Source organism: Sarcophilus harrisii, chromosome 1 (genome assembly GCF_902635505.1).
Source record: "Sarcophilus harrisii chromosome 1, mSarHar1.11, whole genome shotgun sequence".
NCBI classification, from domain to species: Eukaryota; Metazoa; Chordata; class Mammalia; order Dasyuromorphia; family Dasyuridae; genus Sarcophilus; species Sarcophilus harrisii.
Genome location: NC_045426.1, coordinates 87890853 through 87911909, shown reverse-complemented (window position 1 = coordinate 87911909; position 21057 = coordinate 87890853). Strand labels below are relative to the sequence as shown.

The following is a 21057-nucleotide window of genomic DNA, read 5'->3' as shown; positions in this document are numbered from 1 at the left end:
AATACATGACTTAGAGAGAGCATCCTTTGTGAAACGTTTCCATGACAACCCCTCTTCATGGCTTGGATGAATCCTACCGCCCACCTATCTCTGTGGCCCTGCTCCCAGCATGGGGGACACACATGCACTTCACACCCATCTCCCATTTACTGTCACTTCTAATTTCAGATCCCCCTGAGCATCTCTGAGCTCAAGCTGAGTGCTTTTAGACCACGTGATCAGAAGCAGTCTCTGCTGGTGATTCAATATAATTCCATACTGTGATAGTAGATTTATGATCAGAATTAAAAAAAAAAAAACTTATGCCATTGGAAGGGCAGCAGGAGTCACTTTGAGAGTGACTTTCCCAAACCAAAAAGTTAGAGACACAGCAGCTGACATCCCTACAAAATCCATCTAGGGAAGGGTGTGTGATGGGAATAATGTTGTTTAACCTTTGGGAGTGGCAAGAACACAGCACACCCCACCAACATCACGGGCAAGGTCTAACTGGGGACGACGTCCTGTGCAGATCACCATTTGTTGTTGTCTCCTGTTTTCAATGCATCACTCATCTCTGTGTTTCATAATTCTGTGTGAATAGCTGGTTTAACCCATTAACCCAAAGGGATCTGTGTCCAAGTATGGAATAAACTCCTGCCTGATCTTAATGCTTCAAGCATATTAACCTGCATATCAAGAAATCCTGCTTTGCACAGCTGCCAGTTTCCTCAACTGCCAAGAACATTGAAGTGATAAACTAGGGGCAAGATTTATTCATTCATTCATTCATTCAATAAACAATCATTAATTATTTCTTGTATATATAAGGAATAATATTAGATCTCAAGGAAATTACAAAATATAGGTAAGACAGCTTCCATACTTGGGAAGCTCAGAATCTAGACAAAAAGATTAAGCCACATATAATTATACTAAAAATACTTCTCATATGAGAAGTACATTAGAGATTTGCCCTCTTCCAAGATCAAAACAGTCCATGTGATCGAAAAGAATCACTTTGAAAGAGTTTGATCAATTCATTTACAAATCAGAGACCTATTACCCTGATTCTACTTTTCACATGAATTCAACTTCGAATTATAATTTTCACCCAAATCCTATTGTTTTATGAGCATTCTACTCAAATCAACCACATCCTTTAGAAGCTCCCAGGATGGTGAATATTTTTCAATAATGTATGACCCAAGGATGGTATTTAATTTGGATATAGTCCATCAATAATGACCTTAAAAAAAAACCAGGGGATTGTCCATACTAAGAAGCAAGACTTAGTCTTGATGACTAAGAAATAAGGACAGATCTCCTGATAACAACCCAGCATCTATTTAGCCCACATTACATGTCCCTATTCATGGGCCCTATTCATGGGCTCTAATGATTGGAAGTGTTCAAATTACATATTATCATTGCAGGGGTGGGAACTTTTTTCCTACCAAGGGCCATTTGGCTATTTACAACATCATTTGCAGGCTACCCAAAATTATCAACTTATAGAACTCAAGCAGTGGGAGGTTGTTGTACTTAGCTTTCAGTTCATCATCACCTGCAATCCATTATGCAAATAATTTTGTGGACCTTATATGGCTAGCAGGCTGAACATTCCCTACCCTGATTTAAGGAAAGGTACCAAAAAGCAATCATAATCACCCAAAGATCATTGGATTCCATTGGAACATAGAAATAATTGCATAGGTCATATCTTGTTAGCCAGAACATAACAACAGTCAATGAGAAGAATTTCATGATCTATAATTAGTTTTTTAAAGGGTATTCATATTAGAAAGTATGCATGGCAAAGGAAGGGAGATATTGTTTCCAATTAGCTTATTTTAACAGAGATCAGTAAAGGAATAAAATAAGGATGAGTAGGATCCTGGGAAATATGTTTTTCTATCACCTATATCAATAGAAATAATTTACCACCATCAGAGAGGTAGGATAGTTGACTATAGATTTAAATTGTTAGTAGCTGCTGTCTTTAAAAGGACATCTGTCTCTCTCCTATTCTCAATCAAAGATAGAAAATCCGAAGTATCATTTGTACTTTTTTCCTTTCTTAAAAAAAAAAACAGTCCTATCAATGGGAGAAATAAAGCCCTCTGATGAGCTCATATCAGAATCCCACAACTTCTGGCTGAAAGGGCACCATGCCCTCCGATATAGGCCTGCCTTAGAGAATAGGCTCAGAAGGTGTTGCCAAGGAAGCAGGTGTTTCTGATTTCGTGGCACCGAGCCATCATCATTCAATTATTTGCTGTTCAATGTGCTCAAGATCTCAGACACCTCACAGTTTGACCCAACACACAAGAACATCCCAGGGACTTATATAACACAGGATAACTTAGAAATTTACAAGGAAAAGCATCCCTTGCCCAAAGAAATATTGCTTTTCCATGAACAGAACTCACTTGTACTCTCCCTTTCTCCCACTCCAAGATAAAAAAAAAAAAGCTCTGCAATTGCAGTCTGTAACAAACAGACGTCATAAGGTCAAACTCTCCTTTTTATCCATGATTTAGAGACAGTTTTAGAATACAGTCCTCCTTAAGGCAATAGGCAACAAATCTCCTTTCCTGCACTCCTAGCTAAATTGCCCTACCTCTATGATAATGATAGCTTCTTCCCACTGATGTGGTTAAGGTTTTATCAGGCTGCAGGCTTTAAAAGGGGAAGAAATTATACCTGGCAATTTGACCTCCTGCTACTTTTCCCTCTCTCCCTCTGGATTTGAAGCTGAAGTGCTTATGTCAGGAAACACTTACAGGTCTTCTTTAGAGCAGATCTTACTCATAGTCATTTGAAAGTTTTTAATCTAGATTTCCTTTGAGGCTTGCATTAATATTTTCACCTGCAAACTCTGATAGAAACTACCAAGCTGGAAAGACTCAGACTACACTAGAGTACTATCATAGGTAAGTTCAGAGAGGCTCTCCATCAGGCCACCAGAGGACTAACATTTTTTGGCCATAGAAATTCATAAAGCCATCTTCTAAGGCTTGAAATGTCTACATTCTGTTTCAGTGAAGGATGTACCCTATGCCCACTAAATCCCAGATCAATAAAGTGCCTTCCCTTGAAAAGGGAGCAAGTCTAACCCCTACAGGGAGGGAAGCATCTCTTCTTTTCTCAGAGATCAATAGAGATCTTTTCTGCTACTGACCTGAAATATCCATAAAGTGTTCATTGTTCTTAAGTCACCTTTACTACTAAAAGAAGGAGAGAGATTTTCACTTCCTTCTTTCCTTCCTTCCTCTCTTTATTCTGGGACAAATCATAAGGAACAGTAAGAATGGGGAGAAAAAAGAACATATACCCTTCCATAATTTTTCCAGGAAGAAGTCTTTCCTCTTCAGCTTTCTCCTCTTTCTCTCCCTCCACATTTCCCAGCTCCTGACAAACCCTAAGAATAGAAACCAAGTAAGATGGAGAGTTGATTCTATCATATCTACAGAACCCTAGGCAGTCAGAAATGAAAGTGCCCTTATAGGTCACCTAAGATTGATCACAGTATCAGAGATGTAGAGCTGGAAGGGACCTCAGAGGTCATCCAGGGCAACTTTTACATTTTACAAGTCCAGAGAGGATTTAAGTTTTGTTCAAGGTTATACAACCAGCAAATTTACTCTACTTTTTATACAGTTAAAATTTTTCTACTTTTCTAGTTGTTCAATTGAATTTGGGGGGGTTTCTCTGAGCTTGGTACTTATTTTCTGTAAAGAAAATCTTTCCTTAAAGAAACCCATAATTCTGTTCTATTAATAGTAATTTCGTCTATTTGAATAGCATTTTACAACTTATGATGTACTCTGAAGCACATTTCCTGGCTATATCCTCACAACAGATTCATTTATCCCTATTTTATAAAGGAGGAAACTGAGGCCCAAAGAAATAAGTTATTTACCCAACTATGTGTCCACACTGGGACTCAAAACCAAATTACTCAACTTCCAAACCCAATATTTTTTGCAATGACACCATTTTAGTATGGTGCCATATTCAAAAGCTAGATGACCTTCTATAAAGAAAAAAAGTCTCTTGTGGATAGCTCCTTTTTTTGTCCTGTGCTTTTCCAATTTGGAAACCATGGGCTATGAAACTAAGAAAAAAGACTCTATGACTGTGATACCATGTTCCCCAAGGGTCCTAGAGACTCAAAAAATGTTCAAGTGAGAAGAGATTCTAGAATGCAGAGCTTAGCGATAACTTAGACTTGGAAGGGGCTTTAGAATACAAAATGGGACCTTAGATCATGGAATACAAAATGTTAGAATTGGAATATTACCTTAGGGCAATAGAAAATGAAGACCTAAAGAGAGCTTAGAATGTAGAACATAGAAAGTAAGAGATAAAAAGGGCCTTAGAACATAGATTATTAGCATATCAAGAATTTTAGAGTTGGAAGGGATCACAGAACAAAGAATGTCAGAACCAGGGGAGGACTTGGAATATAGAATGTATGTGATGGAAGGAGATTTAGACCATAAAATGTTCTAGAGTTTAGAGATACCTTAGAACATAAAGCATATAATATTAGAGCAAGGAGTCATCTAGTCCACATGAATATGCACACACACACACACCAATTATATAGAGAAGGAAATGGATGGCCAGCAAGATCAAATGATTTTATTGAGATCACACTGGTAGTAAGAGAGCTGGGATGAGAACCTTGGTTTCCTAGTCCCAGCCTAATGCTATTTTCCCTGTACCACATTCCTAATAGTCACACATCTCTGGCACTTAATGGTTTACAAGTGCTTTCCAAAGAACTGCCCCGTGAGGTAGGGAGTATGAAGACTATTGTTCTCACTTTGCAAATGATAAAGGAGTTACATGACTCGCCCACGTCCCACAGGCGGCACGTGTCAGAATCACCACAGAGCTCGTTAGAATGAAGAAAGCATGATGGGGATGACCCATGCTTTCCCTCCAGTGTCCTTGGGTCAACTTAACAGTTAGCTCAGTCCTCTTAGCTTTGGCCTTTCTTTAACCCCTTGCTGTTCCTACTGTTTTCTTTGTAGTCACCGAGCAAGAGACTAAAGTGCCCAAGAAAACCATCATCATGTAAGTGCTGACGTTTTCTTCACCTCGGATTTTGCTGTGCTGTCTCTGCATGCTCACTAACCTGCCTGCATTCTCCCCCGCCAGCCTTGCAAAGCTCATGCTACTATGATGCAGTGATGTTCTGAGGCAAAGCATTGGAGCCACCCATCTTCAGGGTGGAATTCTGTGCTAGGAGCTCACTAGTGATCCATCCTAGGGAGAGGACATCAGTGTTGGTCTTCTTATCATAGAATCTCAGAATCACACATTATGGTCTGAACTCTCACAATCAGGCTCTCTTAAAAGCTTAAAATCCCAGAATCCTTCAAATCACACTTAGAAGCACTCAGAATCATGGAATCTAAGATTTTTGAAATTATAGCATTTCAGTATAGAATCACAGACTCTCAGAGCTAGAAGGAAACCTCAGAAGCCATCCAGAGCAGAAGTGACAGAAATGTGGCCTACAGGCTAACTCCCCAGTGAGGCAAGAACCAGATTAAAATGTAATTTTAAAATATTTAACAAAATAAATAAAAATATAATATAAATAACATGAAAGCTAAGTCAGTATGTAGCTAGTAGGAACCTTATATGTAGCTTCCATTTCTATTTGAGTTGGGCTTCACTGATCTAGACATTTATACATATATCTATAGACATAGATATGGCTATATATGTTTATGTCTAGAAGTTCCCTCTAAATACACGCCAACAAGTGCTCATCCAGCCTCCATTCAGAACCTCCTGTGATGGAAAGATCACAACCTCTTGACATAAGCACTTTCTACTTTGGGACAGTTCCATTTGTTAGAAAGGTGGTGTTTTTTTTCCATATATAGAGATGAACTCTGTCTCTTTGCAGCTTCAGTTATTCACAATTGAACATGTCTACTATATCACTTTTCTGCTTTAGACTCCAAGAGAAAATAGAGTCATGGCTGTTTAGAAGGAAGAATATAAAATGCTAACACTAGAAAGGGCCCTAAAAAAGCATCTGATTCAAGTCCATTTTACACATAATTAAACTGAGGCCTAGAAAGGAGAATATTTGTCCAGAAGTGATGTGAGTTAGTATTAAACTCATTCACACTCTCACTCCAACTCCTTTGTGACCAAAAACATATGTTTGTGAAATGAACCATGGTCATAGAACGATTTTTTTCCCTTTCTTCCTTGAGGAGGAAAGAGAACCAGTTCATTGAGGTTTGCCAGCTTCAACCAGATTGAGAGATGACTCTTCAGGTCATGAAAGACCCTCGCCCTGGCCACAGCATTCTTTGGAGAATGAAAAGGTCTTTGCCCTTGTTGCCATGATCATCATGGGTTTAGCATCCCATGGATTGGACTATTGTTTCCAAAACTCCTTGGTCTTTAGCTCCAATTGTCCCAGTTGGAGTATCCCACCCCTTTTTGATACTCTCCAGTTCTTCTTAATAACAAGCCTGGCTCCTCTGGAGCTGACAGTTGTGTGGTCATATTCTTGAGAATAAAAGGGTCCTTAGAAATTATTTGTTCAATGCTATATTTTATAGAGAAAATGCAGATTCAGCATAGCGAAATGACTTAGATTAGAATCTTATACCCCCAGAGTTGGAGGCATTAAGAACACAGAGCATTGATTGGGTCCAGAATGATCTCACAATTCATTCAGACCAAGTCCTTGATTTTTCAGAGAAAACTTGAGACCTAAGAAACTTAAGCACCATATAGTGTTCTTTTCCAAGATACTGGAATAATTTGCCATTTCCCTTTCCAGCTCATTTTACACATGAGGAAACTGGGGCAAACAGGATGAAGTGACTTGCCATTGGTCTCATAGCTAGGAAGTATCTGAAGCTATCTGAATTCATGAAAACGAGTCTTCCTGACTCTAGGCCAAGTGTTCTATCCACTGTACCACTAGCTGTCCCAAGATAGCTAATATCTAAGAATATCTAATCATCAATATCTAAGAAAAAGGAACAGTTTATACTGAGTCAGTTATTCTCTCTCTCTACAAGTGCCTGCGACCAAATCCCTCCTAATCCAGTGGGAATACCTGTGCCTAAAAGAGAGTCTCAGTTATTTCTTTGGGTACAACAGTCAGATCCGGCCAGTTTAATTCAATTCAACATACAAGGCCATGCTAGGTACTGGGAATACAAAGACATAAAAAGAAAAATAGTTCTTATCCTCAGGAAATTCATATTCTACGGAGAAACCAAGAGGAAATTCCAAACCTGGGGTAGAGATACAGAAAATTCAATTAAATTCAACAGTTATCAAACATCTACCATATATATGGTCCTTTGCTCAGTGTTGGGTATATAAAGACTTGTAAACATATATGAATATATGTCTAATATAATGCATACATACATGAATATGCATATATATATACATACACACACACACATGCCTAAACAACTTTTGCCTTCAAAAAATTTAGAGTTTACTGGGAGAGGGAGAAGCAAAAGATACACATAGATAACCAAATAAAAGATAATTGAGGAGTTAGTTAACATTAATTATTAGGAATGGGAGACTGTCTTTTCTTAGATAAAGAAAGATTGGCATAACAGCTGAAACCTGAGCTAATTCCTGAAGGACTCTCAAAATTCTAAGAGCAGAGGTCACGGAGTGGCTTTCAAGGAGAAACCTTCTTTCCCCCTGATGTCCGCGACTCCACCTGTGACAGAAGTATCTCAAATACCGAGGCTAGGAGAAGTCTCCTTTCAACAATTCAGTTTGACAGCTATTTATTAAGAATTTACTGTGTATAAAACACTGTGCCAGGAGCTAGGGACACAAGAACACAAATGAACCAATCCCTGCCCTCAAGGGGATTACATTCTATTAATGAGTTGATGATGTTGACAGTGAAAACTATTAACCAGAAGAGAGCTTTAGGCATGTAAAGGAGGAATCAAATTGAATACATACATTGCCTATTTTAAGATCATTTTGAACATTTGATTTGAAGCAATTCATAGCAATCTGTAGAAGCACTGAAGAAATTGAATCCAAGAGTATTTAAGGTTCGACTACTTGACTTATCCTATTCATTTATTCATGAATTGCTTATAAGTATTATTTATTAAGTATTAGTATTTGTTGATGCTAATATTCATTTTTATTACCTGGTAGCTTGCTACCTCTGGGTAGCAAGAAAAACAAGACTTTAAACACAGTTCCCCTGATTCCAGGTCCAATACTTTTCTTCCCCATGAAGACACTTCCTCATGTGGAATAAATGATTTGCGACCAGTTTCTTGGTTCTTGATTCCTCTCTCAATGGTAATTCTAATTTCCATTGCTGTGGTGCTCTAAGACTTAAAAGTATTTTCCATATAGAACCTGTGAAGTAGGGAGAGCAAGGATTACTGTCCTCATTTTTCAGTGATGGGAGTGAGATGACGCAGGCAAGAAAACTGGAGTTTGTATCTTGCCTTAGACATTTTGTTGTTGGTCAGTCATTTCTGACTCTATGACCCCATTTAGAGTTTTCTTGGCAAAGATACTGGAGGAATTTGTCATTTCCTTCTCCAGCTCATTTTACAGAAAGGCAAACAGGATGAAGTGACTTGCCCCAGGGTCACACAGCTAGAAAGTCTCTGAGACTGGCTTTGAACTCATTTTTCCCTGACTCTAGTGTAGAGCTCTATCTGTTGTACCCCCTAGTTGTCCTCTAGCTGGGTAATCTTGGGTTAGGAACTTTACCTTGATTTTCTGATCTAGAAAATGAGGGGAATTAGACTTGATGGTTTCTAAAGTACCTTCCAGTTCTGTGCATGATGGAGCCTCAGAGAAGACTGATTGAAATCTCAACTTTGACATTCACTAGTTTTGCGATTCTAGGCAAGTTATTTTCCTCTCTAAACTTGTTTCCATATTTATAAAATAAGAGTTTGTGCATAATTAGGTCCTATCCAGTTCTGACCTTGTGTGATTCTTTGATATTATGAGTCTAATCATTAATAACCAGCAACGAGTGAGGATGTGACAAAGAGAAAGATCCAAAGACATGTTCTTTTGGGAACTGTATAATAATCCGACACTGAAGCCACCAAATTGGAAAGAGCTGGATTGTGAAATGTGCTGACAGTAAGCTCTAAGGACCGCAGAATAATTGTCCATCTAACCAGAGACTTAACCAAGACTTTTTGTAGAAGTGGGAGTTCTGTATGGCTGGGAAGTTTCTCATGATACTCTCTCTGCTCACCAAACTAACCTTCCATTTGTCAACAACAGCATGTGTGTGTGTTGGTGATTGAGGCACTTAAGAAAGCCTTTTTCTTCCTCCATTTCCCAACATTTTCATCATCAGAGAAGAGACGATAACTACAGTGGTGAAGAGTCCCAAGGGGAGACAACAGACGTCCCATAGCAAGTCTCCCTCCCGCTCACCTTCCCGTCGTTCAGCCCCCCAGACCCCAAGGTCCAGCATGCTGACCCCAGAGCCACTTTACTCTTCAGCCAGCAGGCAGCAGGTCCTGAGGCCAGAGTCCGAGGCTGTGAGGACAGCCATCATCCCAGAACTGTATGTCACTGAGGTTGGGGAGCACCATGCAGCAGCTTCCAGAGCTACCATTGTGGAAACCAGGATGGGAGAGCAGAGACCTAAATGGGTAGAAGTGGAAGAGATCATTGAGGTCAAAGTGAAGAAATCTGACCAGAGGAGTGCTTCTCCATCTAGGCCAGAGAAGGACCACGCAGGAGTACTGACCATCACCCTTCCCAGCCCCAGGTCTCGGTCTTCCCCTGAAGAAGACCCTAACACAAATAACTCAAACAATACACTGATGGCCCAAGCTAAGTTTTCCTCATCTACTGATGATCTCTCAGATAGACCTTCTGTGATGGTTGGAACAGAAGAGGGGGGGACCCTGGAATCAACTGAAGACCTCAGCTTTCCCTGCAACTCTGAGGGACAAGGTGATGGTACCCATATTGTTGACCTGGCAGAAGGCCAGGACTGCCTCTGGGAGGGAACTGGAAATGACCCTTCAGCAACTGTTTCCCCAGAAGAGGCTTGTGTGGGAGAGTCCTTTGTGTTTTGTTTTGAGACTAGTAATACTGGAAAGGATGAGGAAGTTCTTTCCCCAGGAAGCCCTCAAGCCGAAGTCCTTGACCCCAGTGAGCTACCCAGCTCTTGGTCTGCTGAGGAAGAGATGGTTACTGAGGAGGACCACGAGAGCCCAGTGATAGAAGAAGAAAAGAAGGAAGGGCAGGAGGAGGAAGATGACGGGGACACCATTATAACTGATGAGCCAGGAGAGCAAGATGTAATTGATATCCAAGGCCGTGACACCAAAATCCTCACTCACAATGGCAAAGTACTGACACTGGCAGATCTTGAAGATTACGTTCCCCAGGAAGGGGAGACCTTTGGCTGCGGGGATCATCCCTCCACTACCACGGACGACAAACCCTGTGAAATCTCTGTGCTGCAGACTGAGATCAATGAGCCTACTATTGGTCAACCCATCTTGCTCAACGTGGGTCGACCAGTGTCTCCAAAGCCCTCTCCAGGCTTCTTTAGCAAATTCAAAGAACATATTCCCCAGAGTGCATTTCTGTCAGCATCCAGGGTGATGGGGATGCAGACCATGGGCCCCACCAATATCTCCTTCCATGTGAGTGAGACACATGTGGCAGCCACACCCAGGCCCCGTCCCACAGGTCCCAGCTCAGTAACTGTGGGAGCTTCTCCTGGAAACCAGCCACCTTTCCCAGCAAAGCCATCCTTCTGTACCAAAGTCCAACACTCCGTCGACCACAACCAGCCCAGTTTCCGGACGGAAGTGTCTGCTCAGACAGTCAGCTTTGGTACTGTTGGCGAGACAGTCACGCTGCACATCAACCCAGATAGTGATGATGCTTCCCAGAGCTGAATATCCCTGGAACATGGCCCCCAAATTTCTTTGCAAAAAGCTACATGAAAGAGGGGTGGTAGGGGAGAGCCATCTGTGAAAGCACCAAGGAATGGGATTGGGAAAACAGAGTAAAGAATGTCCATATGAGACCCTAGAAGGACAAGGACATTTCTAAGCATCAATGGGAACACTCCATCTCTACTCACGCAATCAATAAACTACAAAGCTTCAATAGCAGCCAGCGCACATCATTCCATAGTGAAATGAAGAAGAAGAGCGTCTTTGCACAGCTGAAGGAGGACACCATGTTTATACACTAAACATATACAGTCTATGTGTATTGTAGGAGACAAAGGTGACTTCTTAAATTCTCCCTTGGAAAGAAGTCGAGGGCAAATTCCGCCTTCCCGCTGTGCCATAGAGATTAGGGCGTCCTCATTTAAGTGCCAGTCAAATCAACAGGTATTGACTGCTCCTTCTCCATACCTGGCCCTATCTCTTGCTGACTGTTGCAGAGTTTCACATTGTTTACTTTCCTAATGGCTGGTACCTCTCCTCATCACCTTGAGCCAGCATGTCAAAGCCTTTCATGAACCTCTCAAGCTTGTCCTGTAGCTAAATGGCTTCCAAACTTGAATCCATACCTCTGCAGAGTGGAAACGTACAAGGTTGCTCTTTTTAAAAAGCTATTACTTCAAGGAATGAATGCACCAAAACATGGGAGCCAGTATAGTCTAGTGGATAGTGTAGAAGAACCGGTACTCTATTCAGGCTCGTGAAGTGACTTTGCTGAGTCACTTAATCTTTATAAGCCTCAATTTTCTTTCTGTAAAATGGGAAGAGTCATGACTTCTCTCCCCACTCCACCTCCATTCCTACTTCAGTAGAACAGCGGCTGTAAGGAACTGAACATCTTTTGGAGGAATCACATCCAGCAACATTGAAGGACAAATTTCCCAGGCACTGACCTGAAAGCCCCTCAGTTCCTTCTGACCAATCCTTGAGCTGAGCGCCCCTTTCAGAAGTCCAACACGGACAGTTCCCGGTCACTTGGGCAATTCAACCAACAAGTTGCCTTTGCTGGTTTCTTTTTTCACAACAGAAACTTTGCTATGAATGAAATCAGAACACCAAGAAGTGCTAAGAAAACCCTCCCCAACAAGGAATATTTAAAGAATTTGAAAGTGTGAGAAGTCAAAATGAGTGGGCGTGATTTCTTTTTGCATCCTCTGTTCACTAAAGTTATGCATTTGATAATTTTTAAAAACAGCTATATTTATCAGTAATTTTTATCAGAAACACATTTGCTACCTGACCCAGCATTACTATATAGAGCTGCTTGAAGGTATCTAGGCAAGGATTAAGAGGCTCTTCTCTTTCCCTGGAATAGAGGATGGCTAAGGCAGATTCTGGTTAATCCTTTAGAGGTCATCATAGCTTGTTTTACCCAAAGGCATGAAGGGGTATTGCTCTGCAAAAGACTCATTCTCTCTCCCTTGTCCCCCAACCAAGGTGCCAAAATAAAGTGCTTCCTGCCTTTTAGCTAGAAGGTAGAAGGAATTCCCCTGGTGCATTTTAATGAGTGTGACTGCCCTCATGATGTCTGCCTGTGTTCTATCAAATATCATCTTAGCCACCCTTTCTAAGATACACCTTCAACATGGTTGGAACATTGGTCTGACCCTTAGGAAAAGTATCTATTTCCAGCACCTTCTAAAATCGATCCATCCATCTAGTTCCTGGATCAATAGTTTCATCATTGCAGATAGTCTTTCCATTCACACAGATTCCTATTCCCTCCACACAACAACAGATGGGATTCATGAATTACCATGACTAAAAGAATCCATCCCATAGTGGCTAACTTCTGAACTTTCTGAGGCTGCCTTTTGAGCAACAGAAAAATAACTTGTTTCCAGGCACATTTAGATCAGTATTATTTCATATATTCGGAATACTGCCATAAGCCATGAGTCCCAAGAATACATCTCAATTCCTTATCTGTCCAGGGAAAATCTACCTTTCTGCAGATATCTAGGTAGACAGCCTCACTATCCTGCCCAGTATCACTGTCCCTCCAACCTTTTTGACCCCACCAGTTTGCTTTATGATTACAGCTGAACATTAGCCCAAGATGACTTGCATCTGCTAGACTAGAATAAAAAGGAGTCTGGGTAGAAAGGAAGAGACCATTCTTTATTTATTCTCTTTACCTTGTATGGTCCTTCCCCTCCTCTGCTCCCCTTATGAGTGGGGGAGAATGTTGAAATCAGAGTCTCCATGGCCCTTGGAACATTAAGCAGCCAGGTACAGTAATGTTTTGCTTCAAAATGTAGCATTGTTTACTCATTGCATTTATTTATTCACATGAGATGGGTTGTTGATACAACTATATGCCCTGGGCCAAGTAGGAAAACAAAACAAAACAAAAAAGTTCCTTGTGTGGCTTAAGGGGCTTTTTAGTGATTTCAGGCTTGTATGAACACCTCATCGAAGTACAGAAGTAAAAAGAAAAGTCCTTAGCTAAGCTGAATCTCTATTATAAAAATTCCTGACATGTGGTTATCTGGCCCCTGCTGAGAGACTGTCAATGACATGGTCTAGTCTAGCAGAAAGAACCCTTCTCTTAGGTACAGAGTCTTATCTCTGCTATTACTCCCTATACAATCTCGGATAAAGTCCCTTCCCCATTCTGAGCCTCAGTTTCCTCATCTGTAAAATGAGAATAATGATACTTGCACTACCTACCTCACAGGGTTGTTGTGAGGAAATTACTTTGTGAACATAAGTGCCATAGAAATGGAAGTTGTTATCATCATCATCATTATTATTATTATCGTATTATTACCTCCTGAGGCAGCCCATTCTACTTGGGGACAGCTTGTATTTTTAGGAAGTTTTTCCTCATATTGAGTAGAAATCTGTCACTTCCCACCCCCATTTGTGGTTTTGCCTTCCAAGGCCAAGCAGAAAGAATGTGACAACCTTTCAGATACCTGAAGAAATCTAAGGGGGTTACTACTCTACAATGGGACTAATAAAAATGGAGACTATGGGGGAAGGGGCTGTAGTGCTCTGATTATCAGGAGCCAGTACACACAGCACGGGAGAGGAGAAATTTCAGCTTCTGGAAGAGAGGGGGGAGGGAGGAGAGAGAAAAATACAAAGATGTGATCTGATGCTTGATCTCATTTCAATAAATGTCTTGCATCCTTTGTCACTGTTTTTGGCTCTTTTTCCAATCCCTCCACAGAGCAGCTGCTACTCCCAGCTGTTCTGCAAGCCACAGAAAATGTTGTTTCAGTCTCAGTCCAAGCAGAGTGTCTCTCTTGGGTTTCCAGCATTATCCTCGTTTCACTACATCAGTCCAATTACAGAGATCCAGGATTGGCGCAGTCAGAGCAGAGATGGGGAATAGGAGAAATTCTCCTCGGTCTGGTGAAAAGGGTACTGAGCTTAGTGTCAAAAGACCTAGGTTTGAGCCCAAATCTGTCACTGTGTGGCCTTAAAAAATAATTTTTCAACCTGAATCATCCATGAAATAAAGATGATGATACCTGTATTCCCTCCTTCCTGAGATAGTTTTAAGAGAAATGTTTCTGGAAACACTATGGGGATATGAGGTGTTAACATTGTATATTCTTTTGGCTAAATTCTTCAGTTTATTTGGGTTTATAGCTAAATACAATTAATTATTTTTTTTAAAAGTGACAGAATAGATAACAGGAGTGGAGAAGAGTATTTTATATTTTAAAAAATGAACACTAAGGTGGCTCAGTGGATAAAGTACTGGCCCTGAAGTCAGGAGGAACTGAGTTCAAACACTTGCTGTGTGATTCTGGGCAAGTCACTTTAACCCTAATTGTATCAATAAAAAAATAAGATATATTCATTTAAGAAAATCTAAGAATCAGAGAAGGGAATCAATCCACCCATCACATTTATTAAACTATTGTGTGCTAAGTACTGGAGATCCAAATACAAAAGTGACTCAGTCCCTGGCCTCAAGCAATTTACACTCAACATAGAAGATACAAGATGTTTAGAGAAAAATATATATGAGCTACATACAAAATTAATACAATGATGGCAAGAGACAATAACAATTTCAGTAATCAGGAAAGCATCATAAAGAAGGTGACCCCAGTTGAATCTTGAAGGGGGGGACACTCCCAGGCAAGTCTTGCCAAGTTTAGGATTCTTTAGTTTATTTGGATCTGTAGCTAAATAAAATTAATTATTTAAAAAAAAAGTAACAGAATAGATAACAAGGGTAGGGAGGACTTCTTTAAAATACTGTGTGGGTAAACTCCCAAACTTTCCTAAGGTCAAGGGGAGAGGGGTGGGCTTAGAATTGGAAAGGACTGGAAAAGACAAAGGAGCATCAGCTGGGGGAGCAGGCTGTGCAACAGGATAGAAGGAGAGGAGAATTTATGTAGAGAGAGAGTCAAGTATGTCGACTTGGCTGGAACTTTAAATACATGATGAGAAGGAAAGAATAAATCAGCCTGGAAAGATAGGCTGGACCCAGGTGTGAAGGACTTGAAAAATCAAATGGAAAATTTCTATTTTATCCTTAAAACAGTGGGAGCCACTGAAATTATCTGTTGGGGGCAGGGAGGTGGGGTGGAGAGATGGAGATCATACCTTCTCAGCACAGCAGCACGTTCTCCCCAGGAGAGGGGATTAGGGCACATCTTACCTTGATGAGGTTTTCATGTCTCCTGGGGAATAGTAGAAATTAAATTGAACAAGCCATTAAAGGAAAACTTTTCTTATACTTTGTATGGTTTTGGAAGTGGGAGATGAAGTGTGGCGATCACTTAAGGGAGAGAAAAGCCTGGGAAAGGGGAATTAAGTCTCATTCTTTGCTAGAAAGCCATGACTTCCTCGATAGCTATCTTGGGGACTTTTGTGTGGACTAAATTCCCAAACTTTCCTGAGGTCAAGTGGAGGGGGTGAGCTTAGGACTAGAAAGGACTGGGGAGAAGGAAGGAGCATCACCTACCTACTCCCTACTCATGACTCCTGAATCATGCTTGAGGCCTGGGGCCAGTGATCCCCTGTGAGAGGCCAAATTTCAACAATCTGACTAAAATAGAATTGAAAGGGAGGTCAAGAAACTAGGGCTCCAGCTGCAGTCCCAGTCCTGAGACTTAATGAGGAGCTTCTTTTCTGCTGTAAAATGATGGAGTTTTGGGCAAGGCATTTTTTAATATTCCTCCAGCTCTAATAATCTATCAGTCCTATCAGTCTTTGAAACCTGGGCACCATTTTTCCATCTCAGCTCAGTCTCAAGAAATTGTCCTTTGTAACTCTACCAAGTCCTTAACCGTTGCTGGGGCCTCAGTGCCTTCTGCCTTAAAACAAAGGAGGTGACTCAGCTATCTGTAAGGTCCTTTGGCCCTCCAGTGTTACACCCATCTGCTTGGAAAGTGGGGAAAACCAAAGTTCTTGTTGTCATTTATAAGAAAGGTCCCATCACAGGCCCAGGTGGAGGAATCTGTCCAGGCCTCCCTTGAATGTGCTGACCAGGAGATCCAGAGTGCCTTGAGGAGGCTGGTGGAGACATTATCATTAGGTCCAAGCTCTGAGGTCCTTCTACCTTGGGTCTCTTTACCTTTGGACAATAAAGGCAAGTCTGTGATCATCCAGGAAACAGCCACACAAACCCGGAGGGAGAAAGACCAGGGTATGTCTGCCAGGCCCTGGTGAGAGATGTAGAGACAAGTAAATGTCTAGAGCCCTGGCAGGACATTTATCCTGTTTGTTCTGGGGAGCACAGGCTCCTTTGTGGCTGTATGTATTTGGATAACACAGTGGCTAGTAGAATCATTATCCTTGTAAACATTTTGAAGGTGAGGTGATTCCAGGTATCATCTCCTTTCAGGAAATCCAAAAGTAAATACTTTGGAACTAAGTTCATTGACAGCAAGGTCTTTTTTGCCTTTTTGCTTTTGGGTGCCCAAGAACTAACAGAGTATTTTACACATAATCAGTGATAAATAAATTGTACTATATTGATTTAAATGGATACAGCACAGACCCAGCTCTCAGAAACTAAATAATTCATGTAGAGGAATAAGAATAATCATGGTAACCTCCTATTTGAAATCTTTACTATTCCTGTTGCCTCTAGAATAAGATAAAAATGCCCTAGCCTGTCACATTTTATCCCTTCATTTTCTCCCATTCTGGCCAAACTGATTTATATTGACTATTTCCCCAAATTGGAAATTCCATCTCTCACCTCCCTGAGAGAAATGTACTCCCACAGCTGCTCCCTCTTCTGCCATGCTTTTCCTGTTCCCCTACTCATTAGTACTTTCTTCCTATCCAGTTTACCTTATATTATGTGTGTCTGTGCTGGATTTCCTCCATCAGAATAGTAATTCCTTGGGGAAAGGGAATTTTTTTGCTTTGTCTTTATATCTCACAAACCTAGTGCAATGCCTTGTACATGATAGACACTTCATAAAATGTTAGTCAAATTGAATTGAATAAGGAAGAATAACCCAGAGACTGGGAGGAAAGTGAAATAGAGATTTAGTGTAAAATGCTATTGAAAAAAGCTCAGAATGGAGAGATTGTCCATCTATGGGCCTGGTGACGGATTTAGGGAATAGATGGTTCCTGGGACAAGAATCTTGAAAGAAGAGCAGAACTTCAGTGGATGGAGATGGCAAGAATGGGGAAGGAACATCAAGGGGCAGAAAGGTTGGGTAATTGAAGTTCAAGTCAAATTAGTGACGTTAGCTTGGCTATTTCATTAAAAACTTTAGGACCCATTAGGACATCATGCCTAGAAGGCAGTAATATGGGGACTTCACGGAGTGCCCCCTTGATGAGGGGCTCACAATGAATCCCAAAAGAACTAGAGCCACCATCTTGGAAAACAATTACTAAACTGGTGCCACATATGAAATCCCCACCTCTGAGCTCCCCATCACCACAGCCTCCAGCTTCCCAGCATTTATAAAGGGAACACTGCACCAATGGCATCACCTGTCACCCCAGGATCTTAAGCAGGTAGAAGCCCAAACCACCTGGTATCTATGGCTAACACATTTTGACATCTGCTCCTCTAATCCCAATGATTTCTCTTGCTTCCTCTATTACCTTTCCCCATACTCTCCTTCCTATCCATCTCAGTCTTGTCACTTCCTAGTCCCTTTCTACTACTGCCCTTCCTTTCTAATGTGCCCCCTGAAAACATTTGATCATTAACAAACATCTTCATCCCTCTTCCTTTCCTAGTCTTTCCATCTTCTTGAGGATGGAGAAAATTGGCTCCTTCTGGAAGACACAAAATTCTTTGACACCTTCTACTTTGCTGATTGCTTTTTCTCTCACATACCCCAACACACGGAACCAAGAAAGAGATTTGGTATATTCCCTCCTATCAGACCTTCCTTTTGCCATCATTATTCAGCAACCTATCTTACTCACTCCATCTGTTTGAAAAGCATCTAGTTCAGATATAATACTATAATCTGCTAACTCCCTGGTCACTCTTCTTCCTTTCTCAAGGGTTTAGTACCAAATTCATAGGCTTTTTCTCCAACTCAAAAACAATTCCCTAATAGTCCTCACTCTTGGGGACTTCAAATTGCATAATGATGCCCCCTTAAATCACTGGTCTGTCATTTCATTAATCTACTTCACTCCTAAGACCTACAAGTTCACCCTATGAAAGAAAAAAGAAAGGAAAGAGGAAGGGAAGAGAGGAAGGAAAGAAGGGAGGGAGGGAAGGGAGGAAGGAAGGGAGGGAGGGAGGGAGGAAGGGAAGGAAGGGAGGGAGAAAGGAAGGAAGGAAGGGTAAAAGGGAAGAAGAGAGGGAGGCAAGCAAGGAGGGAGGGAAAAAAGAAAGAACTGACTCTACAACAGAGGTATCAAACATGTGGCCCACAATACTCCCAAATGCTACCCCAACCAGATTAAAACATAATGTGAAATACTTAACAAAATAAATAAAAGTACACTAAAACAGATAATATTAATATGTAGTTTTTCTAAGTCAATATGCAGCCTGCAGGAATCTTTATGTACAATCAAGTGGCCCATGTTTTTATTTGAATTTGAAATTACTGCTCCAGAAAAATCTGAGTGAGGAGAGACCACATTCAGTGAATGGTGATGAGGGAAGGCTTCATGAAAGAGATGGCATCTGAGCTGGTCCTTGAAGTAAGGGAATTTTTTTTTCAGTGGATAGAGATGAACATGTTTTTTGGTGTTCTAAACATGGGAAATGACCTTCACAAATACACAAATGGAGAAGAGGGAAATTTGAGACATGGAAAGAGCATGAAGTCTAACTTAGCTGGAACAGAGAGAGCATGGAAAAGAGTAAAGGAGTGATACATCGAAGCTTGAGATACTGAACTTAGAAATCCAGGCTCAACCACAGAATCAAGGTTCCAGGGTGTTCCAAGGATGCCCTTCCCTTCCCTGAAATACCTCTGAAGTGTCTAAGAAAATCTGCCTGCTGTTTGAAGATTTGGCTAGGCCCAAAATGTCATTCTGATAGACCCCACTCTAGGTCCACCCAGGACTTGGGGCTGGGAGTGAGGGGCTCATTTCATCCCACTGTCCACGGGGAAAAAACAAAATCCTTGCCCTAGATAACTGTCAAACTCACCCATCCAAAGGAGAATTCAGCTCTCCCATCCCCTGAGACCCAGTCTTAGTATATAGGACAGATAAACAGAAGGGGAACCCTCGTGTACTGGAGAGGTTGTTTTTGTTTTTTTTAAACACTAACTGCCCTGCTTTCTTAGCTTACCAGGTTGGGCTGCTTCTCCTTCCTATGCAAGCAGCCCTCAGCCTCCCCTATCCCCTTGCTGCATGGGCTTTGTGACTGCCGTTTTCCACCCAGCTGGGAGGCCTTTTTCACTTCCTCCAGAGTGCCTGCTTGTGTTCTGGGTGAGTGAGGCTGCTGGAAGGCTGACTTTCTAATTAATGGGGTAAGAGGGAGGCTCCTTCAAACCACAGCTAGAATAATTCTTACCCTACTGATCTAGGATGGACCAAGTGCAAACGCTTTCCCTCCCATGCTGCTATTGACTCTTTTTAGGCTAGTCTCCTGTCACTTAGGAAACCAGTCACACTTTATCTCACCAGCATCTTTAAGGGAATGGATGGATTGATCCACATAAGTGACATTTCCAGATAATTATAGTTTTAACCATCAGTGCCTTTTTTTGGATCACATTAACCATCTAAAGGGGATATATTTTTCAAATGGATATAACTGTGTTTAAAACAAAGGAAACTGAATGGTGTAACTCATTTATTAACTCAGGGTCATGATTAACCTAATTATAATTTTCATCTCTTTTTATATAGAGGTAGCTAGGTGGAACATTGGGTAGAGTGCTGAGCCCAGGGTCAAGAAGACCTGCATTCAAATCCATCCTCAAACACTAGTTAAGTGGTCCTAGGCAAGTTGTTTCCCCTCTGTCCAGTATCTTTACCAAGAAAACTCCAAATGGTGACATGAAGCATCGAACGTTACTGAAAATGACTGAACAACAATAGCCAGAATGGCAATAGCCCCATCAATATGAGGATCATACTTCACAAAGTCCAAATTGCCTATAATAGGGATCCAGAAAGAAGTGGGAAAAGGTTTCTAAATTTGGAGGAAAAGTTCAGTTACAAAGCCTATGCATTTCACTTCTGAGGAAAGGTAGATCCATGTTGATATTTACCTTTTATCTAATCTGTATCTCTCTTGCATATGCTTTTTTGTTTTAATGTTGCCTTACCAATGGGTAAGAATACAAGCTTCTTGAGGGAACCATATTTTTGCCTTTCTTTGTATCCTCAGCACTTAGTTCAGTTCCTAGCACATAGTCAGAGCTTCATAAATATTTATAAAATAAGGCATCAACTTTGATGATGCTAAGAACTGATAGTAGACGGAGAAGAGAGAAGAACTTATAAATGTCTAGATAACTGGGGTTTGTTGTTGTTCAGTCATTTCAGTTGTGCCTGACTCTTGGTGACTCCATTTGGCAAGGATACTAGAGGGGTTTGCCTTCAAACAGGGCCAGATGGCTTACTCAGGGTCACACAGATGGTTAACTGTCTGAGCCTGGATTTGAACTCAGGTTTCCCGGCACCAGGCTTGGCTCTCTGCCTCCTGCATCAC

The 21057-nt window shown here is 41.2% G+C and overlaps 1 protein-coding gene across 12 annotated transcripts in view; it reads left to right on the top strand.

Moving 5' to 3' along the window:
* OBSCN (obscurin, cytoskeletal calmodulin and titin-interacting RhoGEF) overlaps positions 1–21057 on the top strand; it is a 324327-nt gene that overhangs the window by 255785 nt on the left and 47485 nt on the right. Inside the window, exons 94-95 of one of the 12 annotated variants that reach the window (XM_031960219.1) lie at positions 5025–5067; positions 9356–14173. The exons of the other annotated variants lie outside the window; for them this stretch is intronic. Coding sequence (XP_031816079.1) covers positions 5025–5067; positions 9356–10922 — 1610 coding nt within the window. The 3' untranslated portion in view covers positions 10923–14173. Of the gene's footprint in view, positions 1–5024; positions 5068–9355; positions 14174–21057 lie in introns of those variants that run through there. 12 annotated transcript variants of the gene reach the window in all.